Source organism: Stenella coeruleoalba (genome assembly GCF_951394435.1).
Source record: "Stenella coeruleoalba genome assembly, chromosome: 6".
In the NCBI taxonomy this organism is placed as follows: domain Eukaryota; kingdom Metazoa; phylum Chordata; class Mammalia; order Artiodactyla; family Delphinidae; genus Stenella; species Stenella coeruleoalba.
Genome location: NC_137151.1, coordinates 119,024,784 through 119,042,484, shown reverse-complemented (window position 1 = coordinate 119,042,484; position 17,701 = coordinate 119,024,784). Strand labels below are relative to the sequence as shown.

The following is a 17,701-nucleotide window of genomic DNA, read 5'->3' as shown; positions in this document are numbered from 1 at the left end:
AATCCATCCTTGTTTTTTCTTTTAACTCACTTCCTGTTTTTCTCTCCTATACATAGTATTTCATTAAACCTATGCAACCCTGGGACATAAGTTTAAAATGATCTCTCTCCTCCAAACCCCAATCTGGTTGTATATGGATTCCATATACTTTTAAATAAAATGGAAACTACTTAGGCAACTGCATGTGGTGGCCCCAATCTACATTTTTTTAATTCTGTGCCCTTAAATTCTCTACCCAGAAGCTCCTCCATTAAGGTCCTTAGCCCCTCTTTCCCCCTTGCCTCCCATATACCTGAAGAAAGCAACCAGAGCCTAAGGAAAAGTGTGTGTTTGTGTTTGGGGGAATGAAGGGAAATGTCCCTTGCATACAGACATGCAAACAAATTAATGAGATAATTGGTCACTTAAATCAATATTAGCTCCCCCGTTACCTGCTTGCAGTTTGGGAATCTCTTCAGAATTGCCTTCGTTTGTCCCTTGAAGAGCTTTGGGCTCACAGGAAACTAAAGAAAAACAGAAAAGACCAACCAGACATGGTGATGAGGTACAGACCTCAGGGTGCTCATGCTGAATTCTGGTGTTCAATGGTCAGGTGAACTTCTCCTTGGGAAAAAGATACTGTTGCTCCACACACCTCACTTTAGACCCACCAGAGCCTTGCTCTGCCTTTTTTCCTTCCCGTTATCCCTCAGTCACCTTTCTCCTCATTTTTCTGTCCCCACACATGGTTGTTTTTGTGCCATGAAGGATCACACACCTCCTTTACTCTGAGCTTCCCTCCCAGTCGTCTTCTTCTTCTTTGCCCTTTAGTGTTCTTTGACAGTTTTCCTACTCATGAGTCAGTTTTCTTTTTTTTTTTTTAATTGGGGTACAGTTACTTTACACTGTTGTGTTAGTTTCTGCTGTACAACAAAGTGGATCAGCTATATGTATAGTGATATACATGTATATGTATACTGATATATATCCCCTCCCTCTTGGACCTCCCTCCCTCCCACCCCATCCCACCCATGTAGGTCATAATAGAGCACCAAGCTGAGCTCCCTGTGCAATACGGCAGCTTCACATTAGCTATCTATTTTACACATGGTAGTGTATATATGTCAATCCTAATCTCCCAATTCATCCCACCTCTCCTCTCCCCTGTGTCCACATGTCCATTCTCTACGTCTGCATCTCTATTCCTGTCCTGCAAATAGGTTCACCTGTATTTTTCTAGATTCCACATATATGCGTTAATATACGATATTTGTTTTTCTCTTTCTGACTTACTTCACTCTGTATGACAAACTCTAGGTCCATCCACATCTCTACAAATGACCCAATTTCGTTCCTTTTTATGGCTGAGTAATATTCCATCATATATATGTACCTAAGTCTTGGCTGCCCTGACCCTCTGCAGCCCCACACGATAGTCACCATAGTAAGTCATCGAGGATGCTGGTACCCTCGCTTGTTTAACTGCTTTGACTGCTAAAAGACCCTTACACACTTCAGTGAGTCTATTTCTTTACCTATAAAACAGGAATAAGTAACATTTTATCTGTTACATCCATAACTTTGTGGAGAGAAGAATGACATCTTGTTTGCCAAAATTCTTTGAAAAATCAGTCACGTAATAAATAATAGTTGACAAAAATTGTACTTTAGATTTGGGAGCAATTGATCTGAAGGACCATGTTTCTTTTGGGGGTTTTCCAAGGTTAGGCACAAAATAATAGCATTATAGCCAAATAGAATAATACTTAGTTTTTATTCTTTAGAGAAGATAAAGGGCAGGTCGGTATAAATTCAAGTCTTTACTATTAATAGCTATGAGAGACAACACTTTTCTCCAGCATATTGCTACTAGAATGCACTTAGGAATATTTATGTTATTTGTTATGTTACTTATGTTATTATGGACTCATGGGATTCCAAGACACACTAGATCTTTTGACTGTGGAGTGTGCTCAGGGTAAAAAGCATCAATAAACACCAGCTCTGAATTCAGCCACCTGACACCCTCGGCTGGCAATCCCTCCCCATCCTTACCCAGCTCACATCTTGGTGGGAAGTTCCAGGCTCCCTGGGGCTCTTCTCCATCACAGGCCTCCCAACAGGCATTGTTGTTCCCTGCAGTAAAGAATGAAATCCCACAGACATCTCAATTTATGACCAAGGAGGAATCACAGCAAGAAAATAACTAGAAAATCAAGAAATCCTGAGAAACTGGAAGGACCCACTCCCCAAAATAACCTGACCTGAAGGTTAACTTTGCACCAGCAGCTTTCACTAGGAGCTGAGGAATTCATCCATTGTGGAAAAATCTCCCTTTCCGTTTTTTTTTTTTTTTACATCTTTATTGGAGTATAATTGCTTTACAATGGTGTGTTAGTTTCTGCTTTATAACAAAGTGATTCAGTTATACATATACATATACATATGTCCCCATATCTCTTCACTCTTGCATCTCCCTCCCTCCCACCCTCCCTATCCCACCCCTCTAAGTGGTCACAAAGCACCGAGCTGATCTCCCTGCGCTATGCGGCTGCTTCCCACTAGCTTTCTATTTTACATTTGGTAGTAGTCACTCTCTCACTTTGTCCAAGCTTACCCTTCCTCCTCCCCGTATGCTCAAGTCCATTCCCTAGTAGGTCTGCATCTTTATTCACATCTTGTCCCTAGGTTCTTCTGACCAACTTTTTTTTCTTTTTTTTTTTAGATTCCATATATATGTGTTAGCATACGGTATTTGTTTTTCTCTTTCTGACTTACTTCACTCTGTATGACAGTCTCTAGGTCCATCCACCTCACTACAAATAACTCAGTTTTGTTCCTTTTTATGGCTGAGTAATATTCCATTGTATATATGTGCCAAATCTTCTTTATCCATTCATCTGTTGATGGACACTTAGGATGCTTACATGTCCTGGCTATTGTAAATAGAGCTGAAATGAACATTTTGGTACATGACTCTTTTTGAATGATGGTTTTCTCAGGTTATATGCCCAGTAGTGGGATTGTTGGGTCATATGGTAGTTCTATTGTTAGTTTTTTAAGGAACCTCCATACTGTTCTCCATAGTGGCTGTATCAATTTACATTCCCACCAACAGTGTAAGAGGGTTCCCTTTTCTCCACACCCTCTCCAGCATTTATTGTTTGCAGATTTTTTTTTTTTTTTTTTTGCACTACATGGGCCTCTCACTATTGTGGCCTCTCCCGTTGCGGAGCACAGGCTCCGGACGTGCAGGGTCAGCGGCCATGGCTCACGGGCCCAGCCGCTCTGCGGCATGTGGGATCTTCCCAGACCGGGGCACGAACCCGTGTCCCCTGCGTCGGCCGGAGGACTCTCAACCACTGTGCCACCAGGGAATCCCTGTTTGTAGATTTTTTGATGATGGCCATTCTGACAGGTGTGAGATTATATCTCATTGTAGTTTTGATTTGCATTTCTCTAATGATTAATGATGTTGACCATCCTTTCATGTGTTTGTTGGCAATCTGTATATCTTCTTTGAAGAAATGTCTATTTAGGTCTTCTGCCCATTTTTGGATTGGGTTGCTTGTTTTTTTAATATTGAGCTGCATGAATTGCTTGTATGTTTTGGAGATTAATCCTTTGTCAGTTGCTTCATTTGCAAATATTTTCTCCCATTCTGAGGGTTGTCTTTTCATCTTGTTTATGATTTCCTTTGCTGGGCAAAAGCTTTTAAGTTTCATTAGGTCCATTTGTTTATTTTTGTTTTATTTCCATTTCTCTAGGAGGCGGATCAAAAAAGATCTTTCTGTGATTTATGTCATAGAGTGTTATGCCTATGTTTTCCTCTAAGAGTTTGATGGTGTCTGGCCTTACATTTAGGTCTTTAATCCATTTTGAGTTTATTTTTGTGTATGGTGTTAGGGAGTGTTCTAATTTCATTCTTTTACATGTAGCTGTCCAGTTTTCCTAGCACCACTTATTGAAGAGGCTGTCTTTTCTCCACTGTATATTCTTGCCTTCTTTATCAAAGATAAGGTGACCATATGTGCATGGGTTTATCTCTGGGCTTTCTATCCTGTTCCATTGATCTATCTTTCTGTTTTTGTGCCAGTACCATACTGTCTTGATTACTGTAGCTTTGTAGTATAGTCTGAAGTCAGGGAGCCTGATTCCTCCAGCTCTGTTTTTCTTTCTCAAGATTGCTTTGGCTATTCGGGGTCTTTTGTGTTTTCCATACAAATTGTGAGATTTTCTGTTCTAGTTCTGTGAAAAATGCCAGTGGTAGTTTGATAGGGATTGCATTGAATCTGTAGATTGCTTTGGGTAGTAGAGTCATTTTCACAATGTTGATTCTTCCAATCCAAGGACATGGTATATCTCTCCATCTATTTGTATCATCTTTAATTTCTTTCATCAGTGTCTTATAAATTTCTGCACATGGGTCTTTTGTCTCCTTAGGTAGGTTTATTCCTAGATATTTTATTCTTTTTGTTGCAGTGGTAAATGGGAGTGTTTTCTTAATTTCATTTTCAGATTTTTCATCATTAGTGTATAGGAATGCAAGAGATTTCTGTGCATCAGTTTTGTATCCAGCTATTTTACCAAATTCATTGATTAGCTCTAGTTGTTTTCTGGTAGCATCTTTAGGATTCTCTATGTATAGTATCATGTCATCTGAAAACAGTGACAGCTTTACTTCTTCTTTTCCAGTCTGGATTCCTTTTCTCTCTTTTTCTTCTCTGATTACTGTGGCCAACTATGTTGAATAATAGTGGTGAGAGTGGGCAACCTTGTCTCGTTCCTGATCTTAGTGGTAGTTTCTGATCTTAGTGGTTTCCTTTTTTTATACCACATTCTCTTTCTACTTATTCCCTTTCCGTTTGAATCTTTACATTTTATCCATCTCTGCCTCTGTTTCTTTCTGCTGGTGTCTCCTGGACTGTCTCTTTCTCTGTTTCTGCAACTTTTGTCTTGTTTCTCTTATGTTGCTCCTTCTCTCCTATCCTTTGTCTTTCAACTGTTTCTTTCTAGCTTTCTCTAAAGAAAGGCCTCCCTGCAATAGTATGTTTTAAATAGGATTTACCAGAGTGAGGAGGTTAAGTGGAGAGTAGTAGAATGTGAAAACAGTTCTGAATAAGGCAGAAAATGTATGAAAATGCTCAAATATGAAAGATTTAACAATTAAAATTATTGGGGGAGTAAATGAGACAGAGAAAAACAAATATCATATGATATTGCTTATATGTATGTAGAATTTTAAAAAATGATACAAATGAACTTACTTAAAAAACAGAAACAGACTCACAGACATAGAAAACAAACATGGTTACCAAAGGAGAGGTGGGGGAGGGATAAATTAGGAGTTTAGGATTAACATATACACACTACTATATATAAAAAAAGATAACCAACAAGGACCTACTGTATAGTACAGGGAACTATACGTAATATCTTGTAATAATGTATAATGGAAGAGAATGTAAAAAAAGAATATATATACATATATATGAACATATATGTATAACTGAATCACTTTGCTGTACACTTGAAACTAACACAACCTTGTAAATCAACTATATTACAGTAAAATTTTTTTTTTTTTTTTTTTTTTGGGTATGCGGGCCTCTCACTGTTGTGGGGTCTCCCAGTGCAGTGCACAGGCTCCGGACGTGCAGGCTCAGCGGCCATGACTCACGGGCCCAGCCGCTCCGCGGTATGTGGGATCTTCCTGGACCGGGGCACGAACCCGTGTCCCCTGCATCGGCAGGCGGACTCTCAACCACTGCGCCACCAGGGAAGCCCTATTACAGTAAAATTTTAAAAAATAAAATAAAATACAAATTTTAAAAATAAAATTATTGGGGGAAAAAAGTTTATACTATATTGAATTAATAGTGCAGGAGGCAGGTGAGGAGGCTGGGAAAATCGATACGGGGCTTATCATGGGTAATCTTGGATGCCACTCAGAGAAACATTTATTTAATCCTTAGTGTATTAAGAAAGTATGTTGGAACATAACACAATCTAATTTTCATTTTCAAATGTCCCATGTAGTTGAAGTGCAAATAACACATTTGTTGGAAGCAAGATTAGAGGAAGGTCATGAACAGAAGACTGTTGCTTTGAGAACCATGGCAGAGGTCTGAAGACTTCGGGGTGTGACAGATGGACAGCTTGGAGATATTCTGGAAGAGAAATGACTATACTGGATGAGTAACAGGCATTTATTTGAGGGCAAGAGCAGTCACGGTGACGCCTAGACTTCCAACTTGAAAACCTATGAGATAATAAGGATGCATCACTGAAACATGAATGCTGAAGAGGAGTTTAGATCTAGCTTGAGTGATGAAGACGCTACTTTTAGTTCTGAAATGCCAAGTTAAAAGTTCTTGAAAGAATTCACGTGTAGATATCTAGCAGACCATGGTCTTTGAGTCCACGGATAAAGGTACTCTGAAGGCAATCTAGGGTGGTGATTTGGTCATAGCAATCACTGGAATATTCAGGGAGAGGACTATTGCAATGTGAGTATTTTACAAGTGCCACTTTGATGGTTAAGGACAGTTTAATCTGAAAACTCACAGCTAATGTTGCCAACACTTGTGCCCAAAGTTGCTTATATACAGTGCTCTTACCTCAAGCCTACAATGTCCCGATCTGCTCCTCTCTCTTTTATTGTCTTTTCACTCTCAACCTGTTTTCCATCCATTCTCCTTCAACTCTTTCTCCTCATAGTTGCCTTTGTACGTCTCCCTGACTTTTCCCAATTCTTAGTATTTATTTTCCTCTCGGTCTTGCCCTTTCCATACTTTTCGCTCTCAACTTTTATCTCTGTTTCTGAGAACTTTTTCAGTTTATCTATTCTCTGCGGTGTCTTACACTTGCTCCCATTCCATCTGTTTCTCCCACTTTATTTTGACCTCTGTCTCCCAACACTATTCAACTTTTGTCTCTCTGTGTGATTTCATCCTCCAGGTTCTCCCCTCTCATCATCTCCAAAACTCTCCTCTTGGACTCTGACTACAGTACCAGGGACCTCCAACTGGCCAGTTCTCCCGCGTGAACCTGATATGCCATGATGTTTCCAAGTTCCTCTTAGTTGTTCTGTGAAATTAATTGAAAATTATCCCCTATCTCAACCTGGAAGAGGGGGATTTTAGAAAACTGGATCCATTCATGTAATTTGTCACATATTACACCCTATCTACCTTTTCAATTTTCTCTTTTTATATTCCCCATCAATGGATGCTCCATCTACTCAGGAGTTCAGATTCCTTTTCTCACTGTCTCTGTTGCATATGTGAGCAGGTAGGAGAAGAAGGGGGCAGGTAGGAGAAGTGGGGGCTAGCAGAGGCCTAGCATAGGAGACCAAAGGTAGGCTTTGCTTCCATGAAGACAAGAAAACAAAGGTTTAATATGGAATTGATAAATTAAATGATTGTTACCTTGTTTGTTATATGGCAGTAAGCTGGGTACATCTTCTAATCTTATTACATTGTTCATTTGGAGAGGTGACTGTTCCAAGGACACTAAAGAGAGCAATAAGAAAAAGACAGAACTCAGACAGTATCCAGAGAAGAGACCTCTGTGTGCTCAAGATGAACTCTGATGATGTTCAAGTTCCAAGGACCCTATCTGAGGCCCAGCAGAGCCTTGCTTGCCTCTTTTTCATTGAGATGCACATATCTTAAGTGTAAAACAGCTCTGTGACCAACATCACAGTCAAGATTTGGAACATTTCCACCATGCCATTCAGTTTCCAACCACTATAAGCAACCACTGTTTTGATTTCTATCACCATTAACAAGTCCTTTCTTTCTGGTACTATACTTGTCTGTACTGATGCTCACATCAATAGGATCACATAGTACATACTCCTGTGACTGGCTTCTTTTTCTCAACATAATGTTTCTGAGATTCATCCATGTGGTTACATATACCAGTAGTTCATTCGTTATATTGCTGAATAGTATTCCATTCTATAAATATATCACCGTTTATTTTCTCTTATTGATGAGAATTTGAATTGGTTCCAGATTTCAGCTATTTGGAATAAAGCTACTATAAACATTGTTATACAAATATTTGTGTGAACATATGTTTTCATTCCTTATGAGAAGATACTTAGGAGTAGGACTGCTGGGTCGTGGGTTATATTTAACTTTATAGGAAACTGCTAGTTTTCCAAAGTGGTTATATCTATCACTTTATAGTCCAACTAGCAATGTATATAAAGGAGTTCTAATTGTTCCATAGTCTCATCAGCATTTGGTGTTGTCAGTATTTTTAATTTTAGCAATTCTAGTAACCAAATGTTAGCTCATTGTGGCTTTTCCCCAATGACTAATGAAATTTGCATTTCCCCAATCACTAATGATGATATATACTTTGTTTATGTTCTTATTGGTCATTTTATATCTTCTGAGTGAAGTGTCTGTTCAAGTCTTTTGTCCATTTTTTAAATTAGTGGTGTGTCTTTTTATTATTCTTTTGTAGGAGTTCTTAATATATTACAGGTACAATCCTTTGTCAGATATATGTATTGCAAATATTTTCTCCCAGTCTATGACTCGCCTTTTCCTTTTCTTAATGGTGTCTTTGGATTAGTAGTTTTTAATTTTGATGAAGTGCAATTTACCAAGTTTTTCTTTTATGGTCTATGCTTTTCCTGTCCTATGTAACAAATTTTTGTCAACCCTAAATTTGCAAGGATACGCTCCTGTGTTTTCTTTTAGAAGCTTTATCATTTTAGCCTTAACTTTTAGATTTGTGATCCAACTTGAATTATATTTTGTGGATAGTGTGAAGCAGGAGGGGAGGTTAATTTTTTCTATGTTTGCTCTGCCTTATTTTCCATCTTTTTACAATCCATTCTACTTCTCTTCATTTCTCACATTTGTACTTACAGTCCTCTTCCCAACGCTGTGTATCCCCGATGAAGGATTGTGCATTCTTGTTTCTGATGGCGTCTCTCTCCTTGGCCACTCCTGTCACCTTGTATTTCTGCCTCTCTCTTCCCCAGTGAGGCTTCTGGCTCTTCCCCCTTTGTCTCTCTAGTTTTTCTCTTCCAACTCTTTATACCCTTTATACCTATGCTATTCCAGTGTCCTACCCTCTCTGTCTCTTTGTGGTTTTTTTACCTCTCCCATTTACCACAAAAACCAGATATGCTTTCTTGGTAAGTAAATGACTCCTCACCCTAAACTCTGATCTACTCCTCTGCCCCTTGGGGAGAGGAGCAGGGTTCCTTGGAGCTCCCTGAGGCCTCCTTTCTGAATTATGAACACATCACATCCCCCTTCCTCCTTCCCTGTATGTGCTACCATACTCAGAGTCAGTCATCCAGGCAAATATTGGACTGTCAGTCAACCTTACTGCTTGTTCAGATTCTCGGGCACATTCATTCATCATTTCCTGGATTTTTATTGTACCATTTGGGTCACGAGATAAATCTTCTTCCCTTATACTCATCTGCATCCATCACTGATATGCTCTAGGTAGGGTGTCACCTAGATCACATTAGGAATGTTGAAGGATTTGTTTCCCCTTCCTTTCATAATGAACCTCTATTCTTTACAAATAACTATTACGAATCCTTCCACCACCTCATTCTCATTCCCACTATTCTCAGTGGTAGATGAATCTCTAAATATATTTTTGATACACTTTGTACTTTCTAATATACATTTTATACTTTTAGCTATTTGTCTTTATTAAAAAGAATAAGTATTATTATTAAAATACATCTGAATGTTACATAAATGTATTAATACATCTCTAAAATATATAATATCTGACGTATAAATCCAAATTAAGGATACATATTAATGACATTCTGCAAGGCCATTCTTATGGCTTTTTCTTACATTTGTCATTTCCAAGAAAAAAAATCAACAGTTAACAAATAACTAAATTTATTGTAGACCATTTGGCTTAAGGATGGAGACATTTTCTTGGGCTTGAAGGCTGTTTCACTCACTGAATCACTAACTATCTTCACACCTCAGTTTTTTCTCCTGAAAAATGGGAATAACAAAACCCTTATGACAGGATTGTTATGAGAATTAAATGAGATGCTACTGGTAAAGTGATACCTGGGTACAGTAACTTAGCAAGAAATCATAATTTTCAATTAATGTCTTATGTGTTAGAATTTAATGATTAATTATTAGTAATAATATGAATGAAAAGATGATTAAAAGCTAGAAACGGTGCATCCTGGTTACAAAAGTAAATGAGGCATATGTGAGCATTAAACATGTTGATGCACTGGAAGCACTGACCTTACGCCTAGTGGTCTGTGAATGTTATGCGTTGTGACTATTGTCATAGTCAGAGTTATTTCTGCCCTTTGTTCTCTTCACCCCTTTTTACTCCTTCGCTTCTCCTTTCTTTCTTTTACTCCTTCCCTTCTCCTTTCCTTCTTTTCTACAGAACACCATCTCTTCCACACCCTCCACACAATTACTGCTTACTCTCTTCCTCTCTTTTCTTTTATTATGAGTACTGTTTACAACTGTTCCTCCCTTTGACACATCAAAGGCTTCCTCTTTGGACTTGTCACAAACCCTTACTCCTTCCCAGATCTACTGAATTCCTGGCTCACAATTACTGCTGTGAGTCCTCCCCCTTAATTCTGCCTCATGGTTGCAGTGAGATCTTCTCTCTTGGGTTCATGTTCCATCTTATTAGTTATCATATCTGCCTAGTAATATTCTTGAATTCCAGATCTGACTGGTTAATTGGGAGCCCAAACAACACACCACTGCTCTGGCTTCCCCATCTCCTGCTGCATTCCTTCTCCAGGGTGCACTCTCCACCCAGGAGCTCAGTCCTCTGATCCATGATCTCCTTTCCTCTTAGTAGATGAGACAGCAAGCTTCTATCAAGTCAGAATTACCTTGTTCATGGTTTAATTGTAAGTTGAGTGTCTCCTTTGTGTCTCCTTCACCAACAGTTTGGTAATGGAAGTTTTCACGAATCACTGAGAAGAGAAAGGAAAGGCAATTAGAGATCCCAGACAGTGACCAAGAGCTGCATCTCATAGTTACACATCCAGGAAGGCTGGAACCATCCAGCCCTCAGGGAACCCTGGACTTCAGTGGGTCTCACGTGACCTGTGGCTTGACATTGCTCCTGGAATCTAACAGCTGTTCCACATCGAATATACTTCTCAAGTTTTAAAAAAGAATGGACATATGAAGGAGGAAAACCATATGATCATCGCAATAGTAGAGAAAGCATTCGACAAAATTCAACACCCATTTAGGATAAAAACCCTCCAGAAAGTAGGCATAGAGGGAACTTACCTCAACATAATAAAGGCCATATATGACAAACCCACAGCCAACATTGTCCTCAACGGTGAAAAACTGAAACCATTTCCACTAAGATCAGGAACAAGACAAGACTGCCCACTCTCACCACTATTATTCATCATAGTTTTGGAAGTTTTAGCCACAGTAATCAGAGAAGAAAAGGAAATAAAGGAATCCAAATTGGAAAAGAAGAAGTAAAGCTGTCACTGTTTGCAGATGACATGATACTATACATAGAGAATCCTAAAGATGCTATCAGAAAATTACTAGAGCTAATCAATGAATTTGGTAAAATAGCAGGATACAAAACTGATGAACAGAAATCTCTTGCATTCCTATACACTAATGATGAAAAATCTGAAAGTGAAATTAAGAAAACACTCCCATTTACCACTGCAACAAAAAGAATAAAATATCTAGGAATAAACCTACCTAAGAAGACAAAACACCCATATGCAGAAATTTATAAGACACTGATGAAAGAAATTAAAGATGATACAAATAGATGGAGAGATATACCATGTCCTTGGATTGGAAGAATCAACATTGTGAAAATGACTCTACTACCCAAAGCAATCTACAGATTCAATGCAATCCCTATCAAACTACCACTGGCATTTTACACAGAACTAGAACAGATAATCTCACAATTTGTATGGAAACACAAAAGACCCCGAATAGCCAAAGCAATCTTGAGAAAGGAAAACGGAGCTGGAAGAATCAGGCTCCCTGACTTCAGACTATACTACAAAGCTACAGTAATCAAGACAGTATGGTACTGGCACAAAAACAGAAGTATAGATCAATGGAACAGGATAGAAAGCCCAGAGAAAAACCCACGCACATATGGTCACCTTATCTTTGATAAAGGAGGCAAGAATATATAATGGAGAAAAGACAGTCTCTTCAGTAAGTGGTGCTGGGAAAACTGGACAGCTACCTGTAAAAGAATGAAATTAGAACACTCCCTAACACCATACACAAAAATAAACTCAAAATGGATTAAAGACCTAAATGTAAGGCCAGACACCATCAAACTCTTAGAGGAAAACATAGGCAGAACACTCTATGACATAAATCACAGCATGATTCTTTTTGACTCACCTCCTAGAGAAATGGAAATAAAACAAAAATAAACAAATGGACCTAATGAAACTTAAAAGCTTTTGCCCAGCAAAGGAAACCATAAACAAGATGAAAAGATAACCCTCAGAATGGGAGAAAATATTTGCAAATGAAGCAACTGACAAAGGATTAATCTCCAAAACATACAAGCAATTCATGCAGCTCAATATTAAAAAAACAAACAACTCAATCCAAAAATGGGCAGAAGACCTAAACAGACATTTCTTCAAAGAAGATATACAGATTGCCAACAAACACATGAAAGGATGGTCAACATCATTAATCATTAGAGAAATGCAAATCAAAACTACAATGAGATATAATCTCACACCTGTCAGAATGGCCATCATCAAAAAATCTACAAAGAATAAATGCTGGAGAGGGTGTGGAGAAAAGGGAACCCTCTTGCACTGTTGGTGGAAATGTAAATTGATACAGCCACTATGGAGGTTCCTTAAAAAACTAACAATAGAACTACTATATGACCCAGCAATCCCACTACTGGGCATATAACCTGAGAAAACCATCATTCAAAAAGAGTCATGTACCAAAATGTTCATTGCAGCTCTATTTACAATAGCCAGGACATGGAAGCAACCTAAGTGTCCATCAACAGATGAATGGATAAAGAAGATTTGGCACATATATACAATGGAATATTACTCAGCCATAAAAAGGAACGAAACTGAGTTATTTGTAGTGAGGTGGATGGACCTAGAGACTGTCATACAGAGTGAAGTAAGTCAGAAAGAGAAAAACAAATACCGTATGCTAACACATATATATGGAATCTAAAAAAAGAAAAAAAAATGGTCAGAAGAACCCAGGGGCAAGATGGGAGTAAAGATGCAGACCTACTAAAGAATGGACTTGCGGATATGGGGAGGGGGAAGGGTAAGCTGTGACATAGTGAGAGAGTGGCATGGACATATATACACTACCAAACGTAAGGTAGATAGCTAGTGGGAAGCAGCCGCATAGCACATGGAGATCAGCTTGGTGCTTTGTGACCACCTAGAGGGGTGGGATAGGGAGGGTGTGAGGGAGGGAGATGCAAGAGGGAAGAGATATGGGGACATCTGTATATGCATAACTGATTCACTTTGTTATAAAGCAGAAACTAACACACCATTGTAAAGCAATTATACTCTAACAAAGATGTTAAAAAACAAACAAAAAAGAATGGACAGTGGAAAAGTTGTAAGTAGTGGTCAACCCCCTTCAAAATGATCAGAAAACAGTGAAAGCCAATTTAAAATAAATAATATACGTGGAATGTGTTTTGTAAATTCTATGTGCAACTAAGACCAGGGAAGAAGCAGAGGGATTTCTTCAGGAGAAAGCTAATATTTCTAGAGAAATACACCTACATTATAGAAGAAAAGCCCTAACATCTTTCGAGGATGGAGATTTAGAAGGAAGGAAGGAAAGGAGGGAGAGAAGAAGGAAGGAAGGAAGGAAGGAAGGAAGGGAGGAAGGGAGGGAGGGAGGGAGGGAGGAAGGAAGGGAGGAAAGAAGGAAGGAGAAAAGACCTTGGGTCAGGGAAGAAGACCTGTTATAAAGAGACATACAGTGAAGAGGAACTAGTACTTCCCTGGGGTAGGATGGGTGGGGAGAAATCCAGAAAACAAGGAAAGACACGTTGTGAAAGACACAGACAGGAAATGAAAATTTTCTGAAAGGCACAGATGGGAAGTGAATACTAACACAACTGTACCTCCTGGGGGCAATACTCACTGAGGGGTCAGGGCAGTAGGGAGATGCTTTTTCTGTCCCCAAGACACGTTGACTTCATGCCCAGGCCAACTTTGGAAGAGGACATGGGGGTAAATGTTATGTGGGTGAGAGGTTTAGAGAACATAAGGAGGCCTAGGCATGAAGTCAACATGTCCTGGGGATGGAAAAAGCATCTCCCTACTGCCCTGACCCCTCAGTGGGTATTGCCCCCAGGAGGTACATTTGCGTTACAATTGCAGGCATTTCAATGATGGGGGACAGGAGGCTTCTCTGACCCCTCTTACCAGCATCTTGGCTCTGGGCCACTGACAAAAGGGTCTGGGAGGCACCAGCGGCAGCCTCCCCTGGGGGCAGGTGGGCAGCTGTGCTGAGCCAGGCAGTGGGCAGTGCAGCTTGAGGGCAGCAGCAAGCCTCACGTGTAGGAGATCTCAGCACAGGAAGCCCCGGAAACTAACACATGTGATGTGGGTCCTGGGGTCCAGGGAGGGGGATCCCTACAGTACAGGGAGAGGATCAGAGCCCCTGAGATGTGGGCAGTAAAGGTAACTGCCATTCCCTTCCTATCCATGGCCTGGGGATGTTCTGGCTACAAATATAATATTGACTCGAAATCTGTGGCTAGGTATTTCATTTCCTTTATTCCTTTTTCTGACTTAGATATCACACTGGAGAAATGAGATAGCTCTTATTTTACAAGATATAATTTTCACAAATAAACACATCTCATTCTTTATACTGACTTCTTTTACTTTTTCTCTGTTTAAAAATCCTTTATTACATCTTTATTTCCCAAATAATAAACTTCAAATTCCTTGGCATAGGGTGTTAGACCCTCGAAAATCACCTCCAACTCCCCTTTCCAGAACGAGCTTCCAAGCCCTCCCACCCATGCTCCGTTTTTCAACCACATGGTTCTGCAGGTCCACTGTTCCTTTCCTACTTTGTAGCGTTCACATTCTGCCCCCTCCCCGATGCATGGGTATGTGCTGGCCTTCCCTCGTGAATTCTCCATTCTTTGTTCGGGCACAGGACTGCATTGAATGACAAATCTTTTCATACGAAGAAAATCTTTCCATCTTTGAACATGTCTGCAAGTATCGGATAGGGCTACCTCCTTTCCTACAAAAGGCATAATTCATGCCTTCCTCCAGAAAAGTAGAGACTCAAATCCTATGTTTCTCAGCACCAAATTCAGGTCCTGGCTGAGCAATCATTTGTGGGATTACTTGGCTAAGGTGTCACCCCCACTATGCGTAAGCTCCATGAGGACACAAGTCATGGGTGTTTTCTTCTCTATTGTATTCTCTCTCTGCCTGTCATGTAGTAGTCACTCAATATAATAACTGTCAAATATAATGAAGAGTGAATGAATGAATCAGTGAATGAAGTGGACTTGAACCCCCAAAAGTTGTTGAAAGTTGTAATTACCATTTTGGAAGTTTCTGCAAACATGAAGTAAATCAGGATAGGTCTTCAGGTTAACTCTGCTGAACAGGGCATCCAGAATTGTCTTGTCAAATTTCTTCTCCAGTTCACTGAGAGCATCATACACCACTCTATCCACTGGGACCAGATTTGTACAAGCTTCTTGAAAATGCTTAAAAATATTGAATGGTGAATTATGTAGCTTTGAGTGTATGGGTTATAGGAGACTCGGATTATAAATAGACTAATTGTTCTCTGGTGAAATATTAGAATGTTACACATATTTGGATGACTTCTAAAATATTCTCCATCATAAAAATAGACTCTTATTTTGTTAACCTGCCTCTCTGACATTGATGGTCACTTAAGAGAGCAATTTTGAAGAATAAAAGTCGGTTCAAAGTAGAATGTTGTGTGAGGGCTTTAAGAGCCTGGACAGGATGCTTCAGGAGTGGCCCTTACTGGTACTGAGAGGCCATTTAGTTGACCAGACAATAACCACTGCCCTTCCCTCCAGGAAACCATGTAACCACTCTCCCCTTCTGTGAACGTTGCCAAAGGGCAAATAAAATTCACAAAGACAAAAAGAAGACTTGTCCTCAGTATCCCCAGGAAGGTCCATTGTTAACCTTTACCTGTATTCTGTATCTGGAAATGTCTAAAGTGCAAGAAACGATTTGGAGAGTGAGCAGCAAGCGTCTGCTTCCAAATTTATCCTACCGTGACACGACTTCCCTATGAGTTCAATCACTTCAGGTTCGAGTGCGTAAAATAAGAGGGCTTTGTAATGAAATGTTGCCCAACTCACTTATTTGCTTTAATTTTGTTATTGTTATCATATTGTATCAAAATATCTAAGATGCTCCCTACCTACTCGCCATTCCAATGTTGCCACATCTCCATCGCCATGCGCCTCCCCTGTTTACTACAGAAGAAGGGATGTTGTCTGTGATGCTGCTTCTCCTCTCACCTCCTAACTTATAGGATGGCGAACGTCCCTGTTCATAGGAGGATCTTTAGCCTGCTCATTGCATCCTAAATTTGGCAGGTTATCATGAGGGAATTCTCCTCACTTACCTCATACATCTGCTCAGGGATGAAGCCCCGATCTCGGAGGCCCATGAAGAAAGGAAACGGCTTTGTTATTGCAGTTGCAATCTCCACCTTATTTTCTTTGAAAAGCCTGAATATGAACTCATAGAAAAACTGCTCCTCTGGGTTCTGCTCCTCTGGGTTCTGGTCCCCTGTGATCATTCTGAGAAACAAAGACACAATATGAAAGTAGACGTTGAGTTTCTGAGAGGCCCATGGAGGTCAAAAGATTTTATTTTATTTATTTATTTTTTACAGCTTCTGAATGTTTTTATATACAAAATTATATATTATAATGACTATTCTTTTTTCTACATGAATATTTACTACATATATTTTTATACAATTTTTAAAGGTTATACTCCATTTACAGTTATGACAAAATATTGTCTATAATTCCCCGTGTTATACAATATATCCCTGTAGCCTATGTTACACCCAATAGTTTATATCTCCCAGTCGGTCACCCCTAAATTCCCCCTTCCCCCTCTCTCCCCACTGGTAACCACTAGTTTGTTCTCTATATCTGTGAGTCTGCCTCTTTTTTGTTACATTCATTAGTTGGTTGTATTTTTTTACATTCCACATATAAGTGATATCATCCAGTGTTTGTCTTTCTCTAACTGACTTATTTCACTTAGTATAGCGCCCTCCAAGTCCATCCGTGTTGTGGCAACTGGCAAAATTTCATTCATTTTTTATGGCTGAGTAGTATTCCATTGTATACATATACACTATATCTTCTTTATCTGTTCATCTGTTGATGGACACTTAGGTTGCTTCCTTGTATTGGCAATTGTAAATAATACTTCTAGGAACATTGGGGTGCATGTATCTTTTTGAATTGGTGTTTTTGTTTTTTTCAGATATATACCCAAGAGTAGAATTGCAAGGTCATATGGTAGTTCTATTTTTAGTTTCTTGAGAAACCTCCATGCTGTTTTCCACTGTGGTTGCACCAATTACATTCCCATCAACTGTGCAGGAGGGTTCCCGTTTCTCCACATCCTAGCCAACATTTGTTATTTGCATTCTTTTCG

General features: G+C 39.4%; 1 protein-coding gene across 7 annotated transcripts in view; it reads right to left on the bottom strand.

The window, feature by feature from the left end:
* Nucleotides 1–17,701, bottom strand: part of LOC307187956 (nuclear body protein SP140-like protein) — a 77,872-nt gene that overhangs the window by 45,959 nt on the left and 14,212 nt on the right. For 5 of the 7 annotated variants that reach the window (XM_079924551.1, XM_079924552.1, XM_079924549.1 and 2 more), the window contains exons 3-8: nt 16,647–16,824; nt 15,573–15,741; nt 10,865–10,948; nt 7,410–7,493; nt 2,035–2,115; nt 432–503 (exon numbers count right to left, since the gene is read on the bottom strand). In XM_079924551.1, the coding sequence (XP_079780677.1) occupies nt 432–503; nt 2,035–2,115; nt 7,410–7,493; nt 10,865–10,948; nt 15,573–15,741; nt 16,647–16,824 (668 nt within the window). The remainder of the gene's footprint in view (nt 1–431; nt 504–2,034; nt 2,116–7,409; nt 7,494–10,864; nt 10,949–15,572; nt 15,742–16,646; nt 16,825–17,701) is intronic. The other 2 variants (XM_079924550.1, XM_079924553.1) reach the window with 1 other exon arrangement.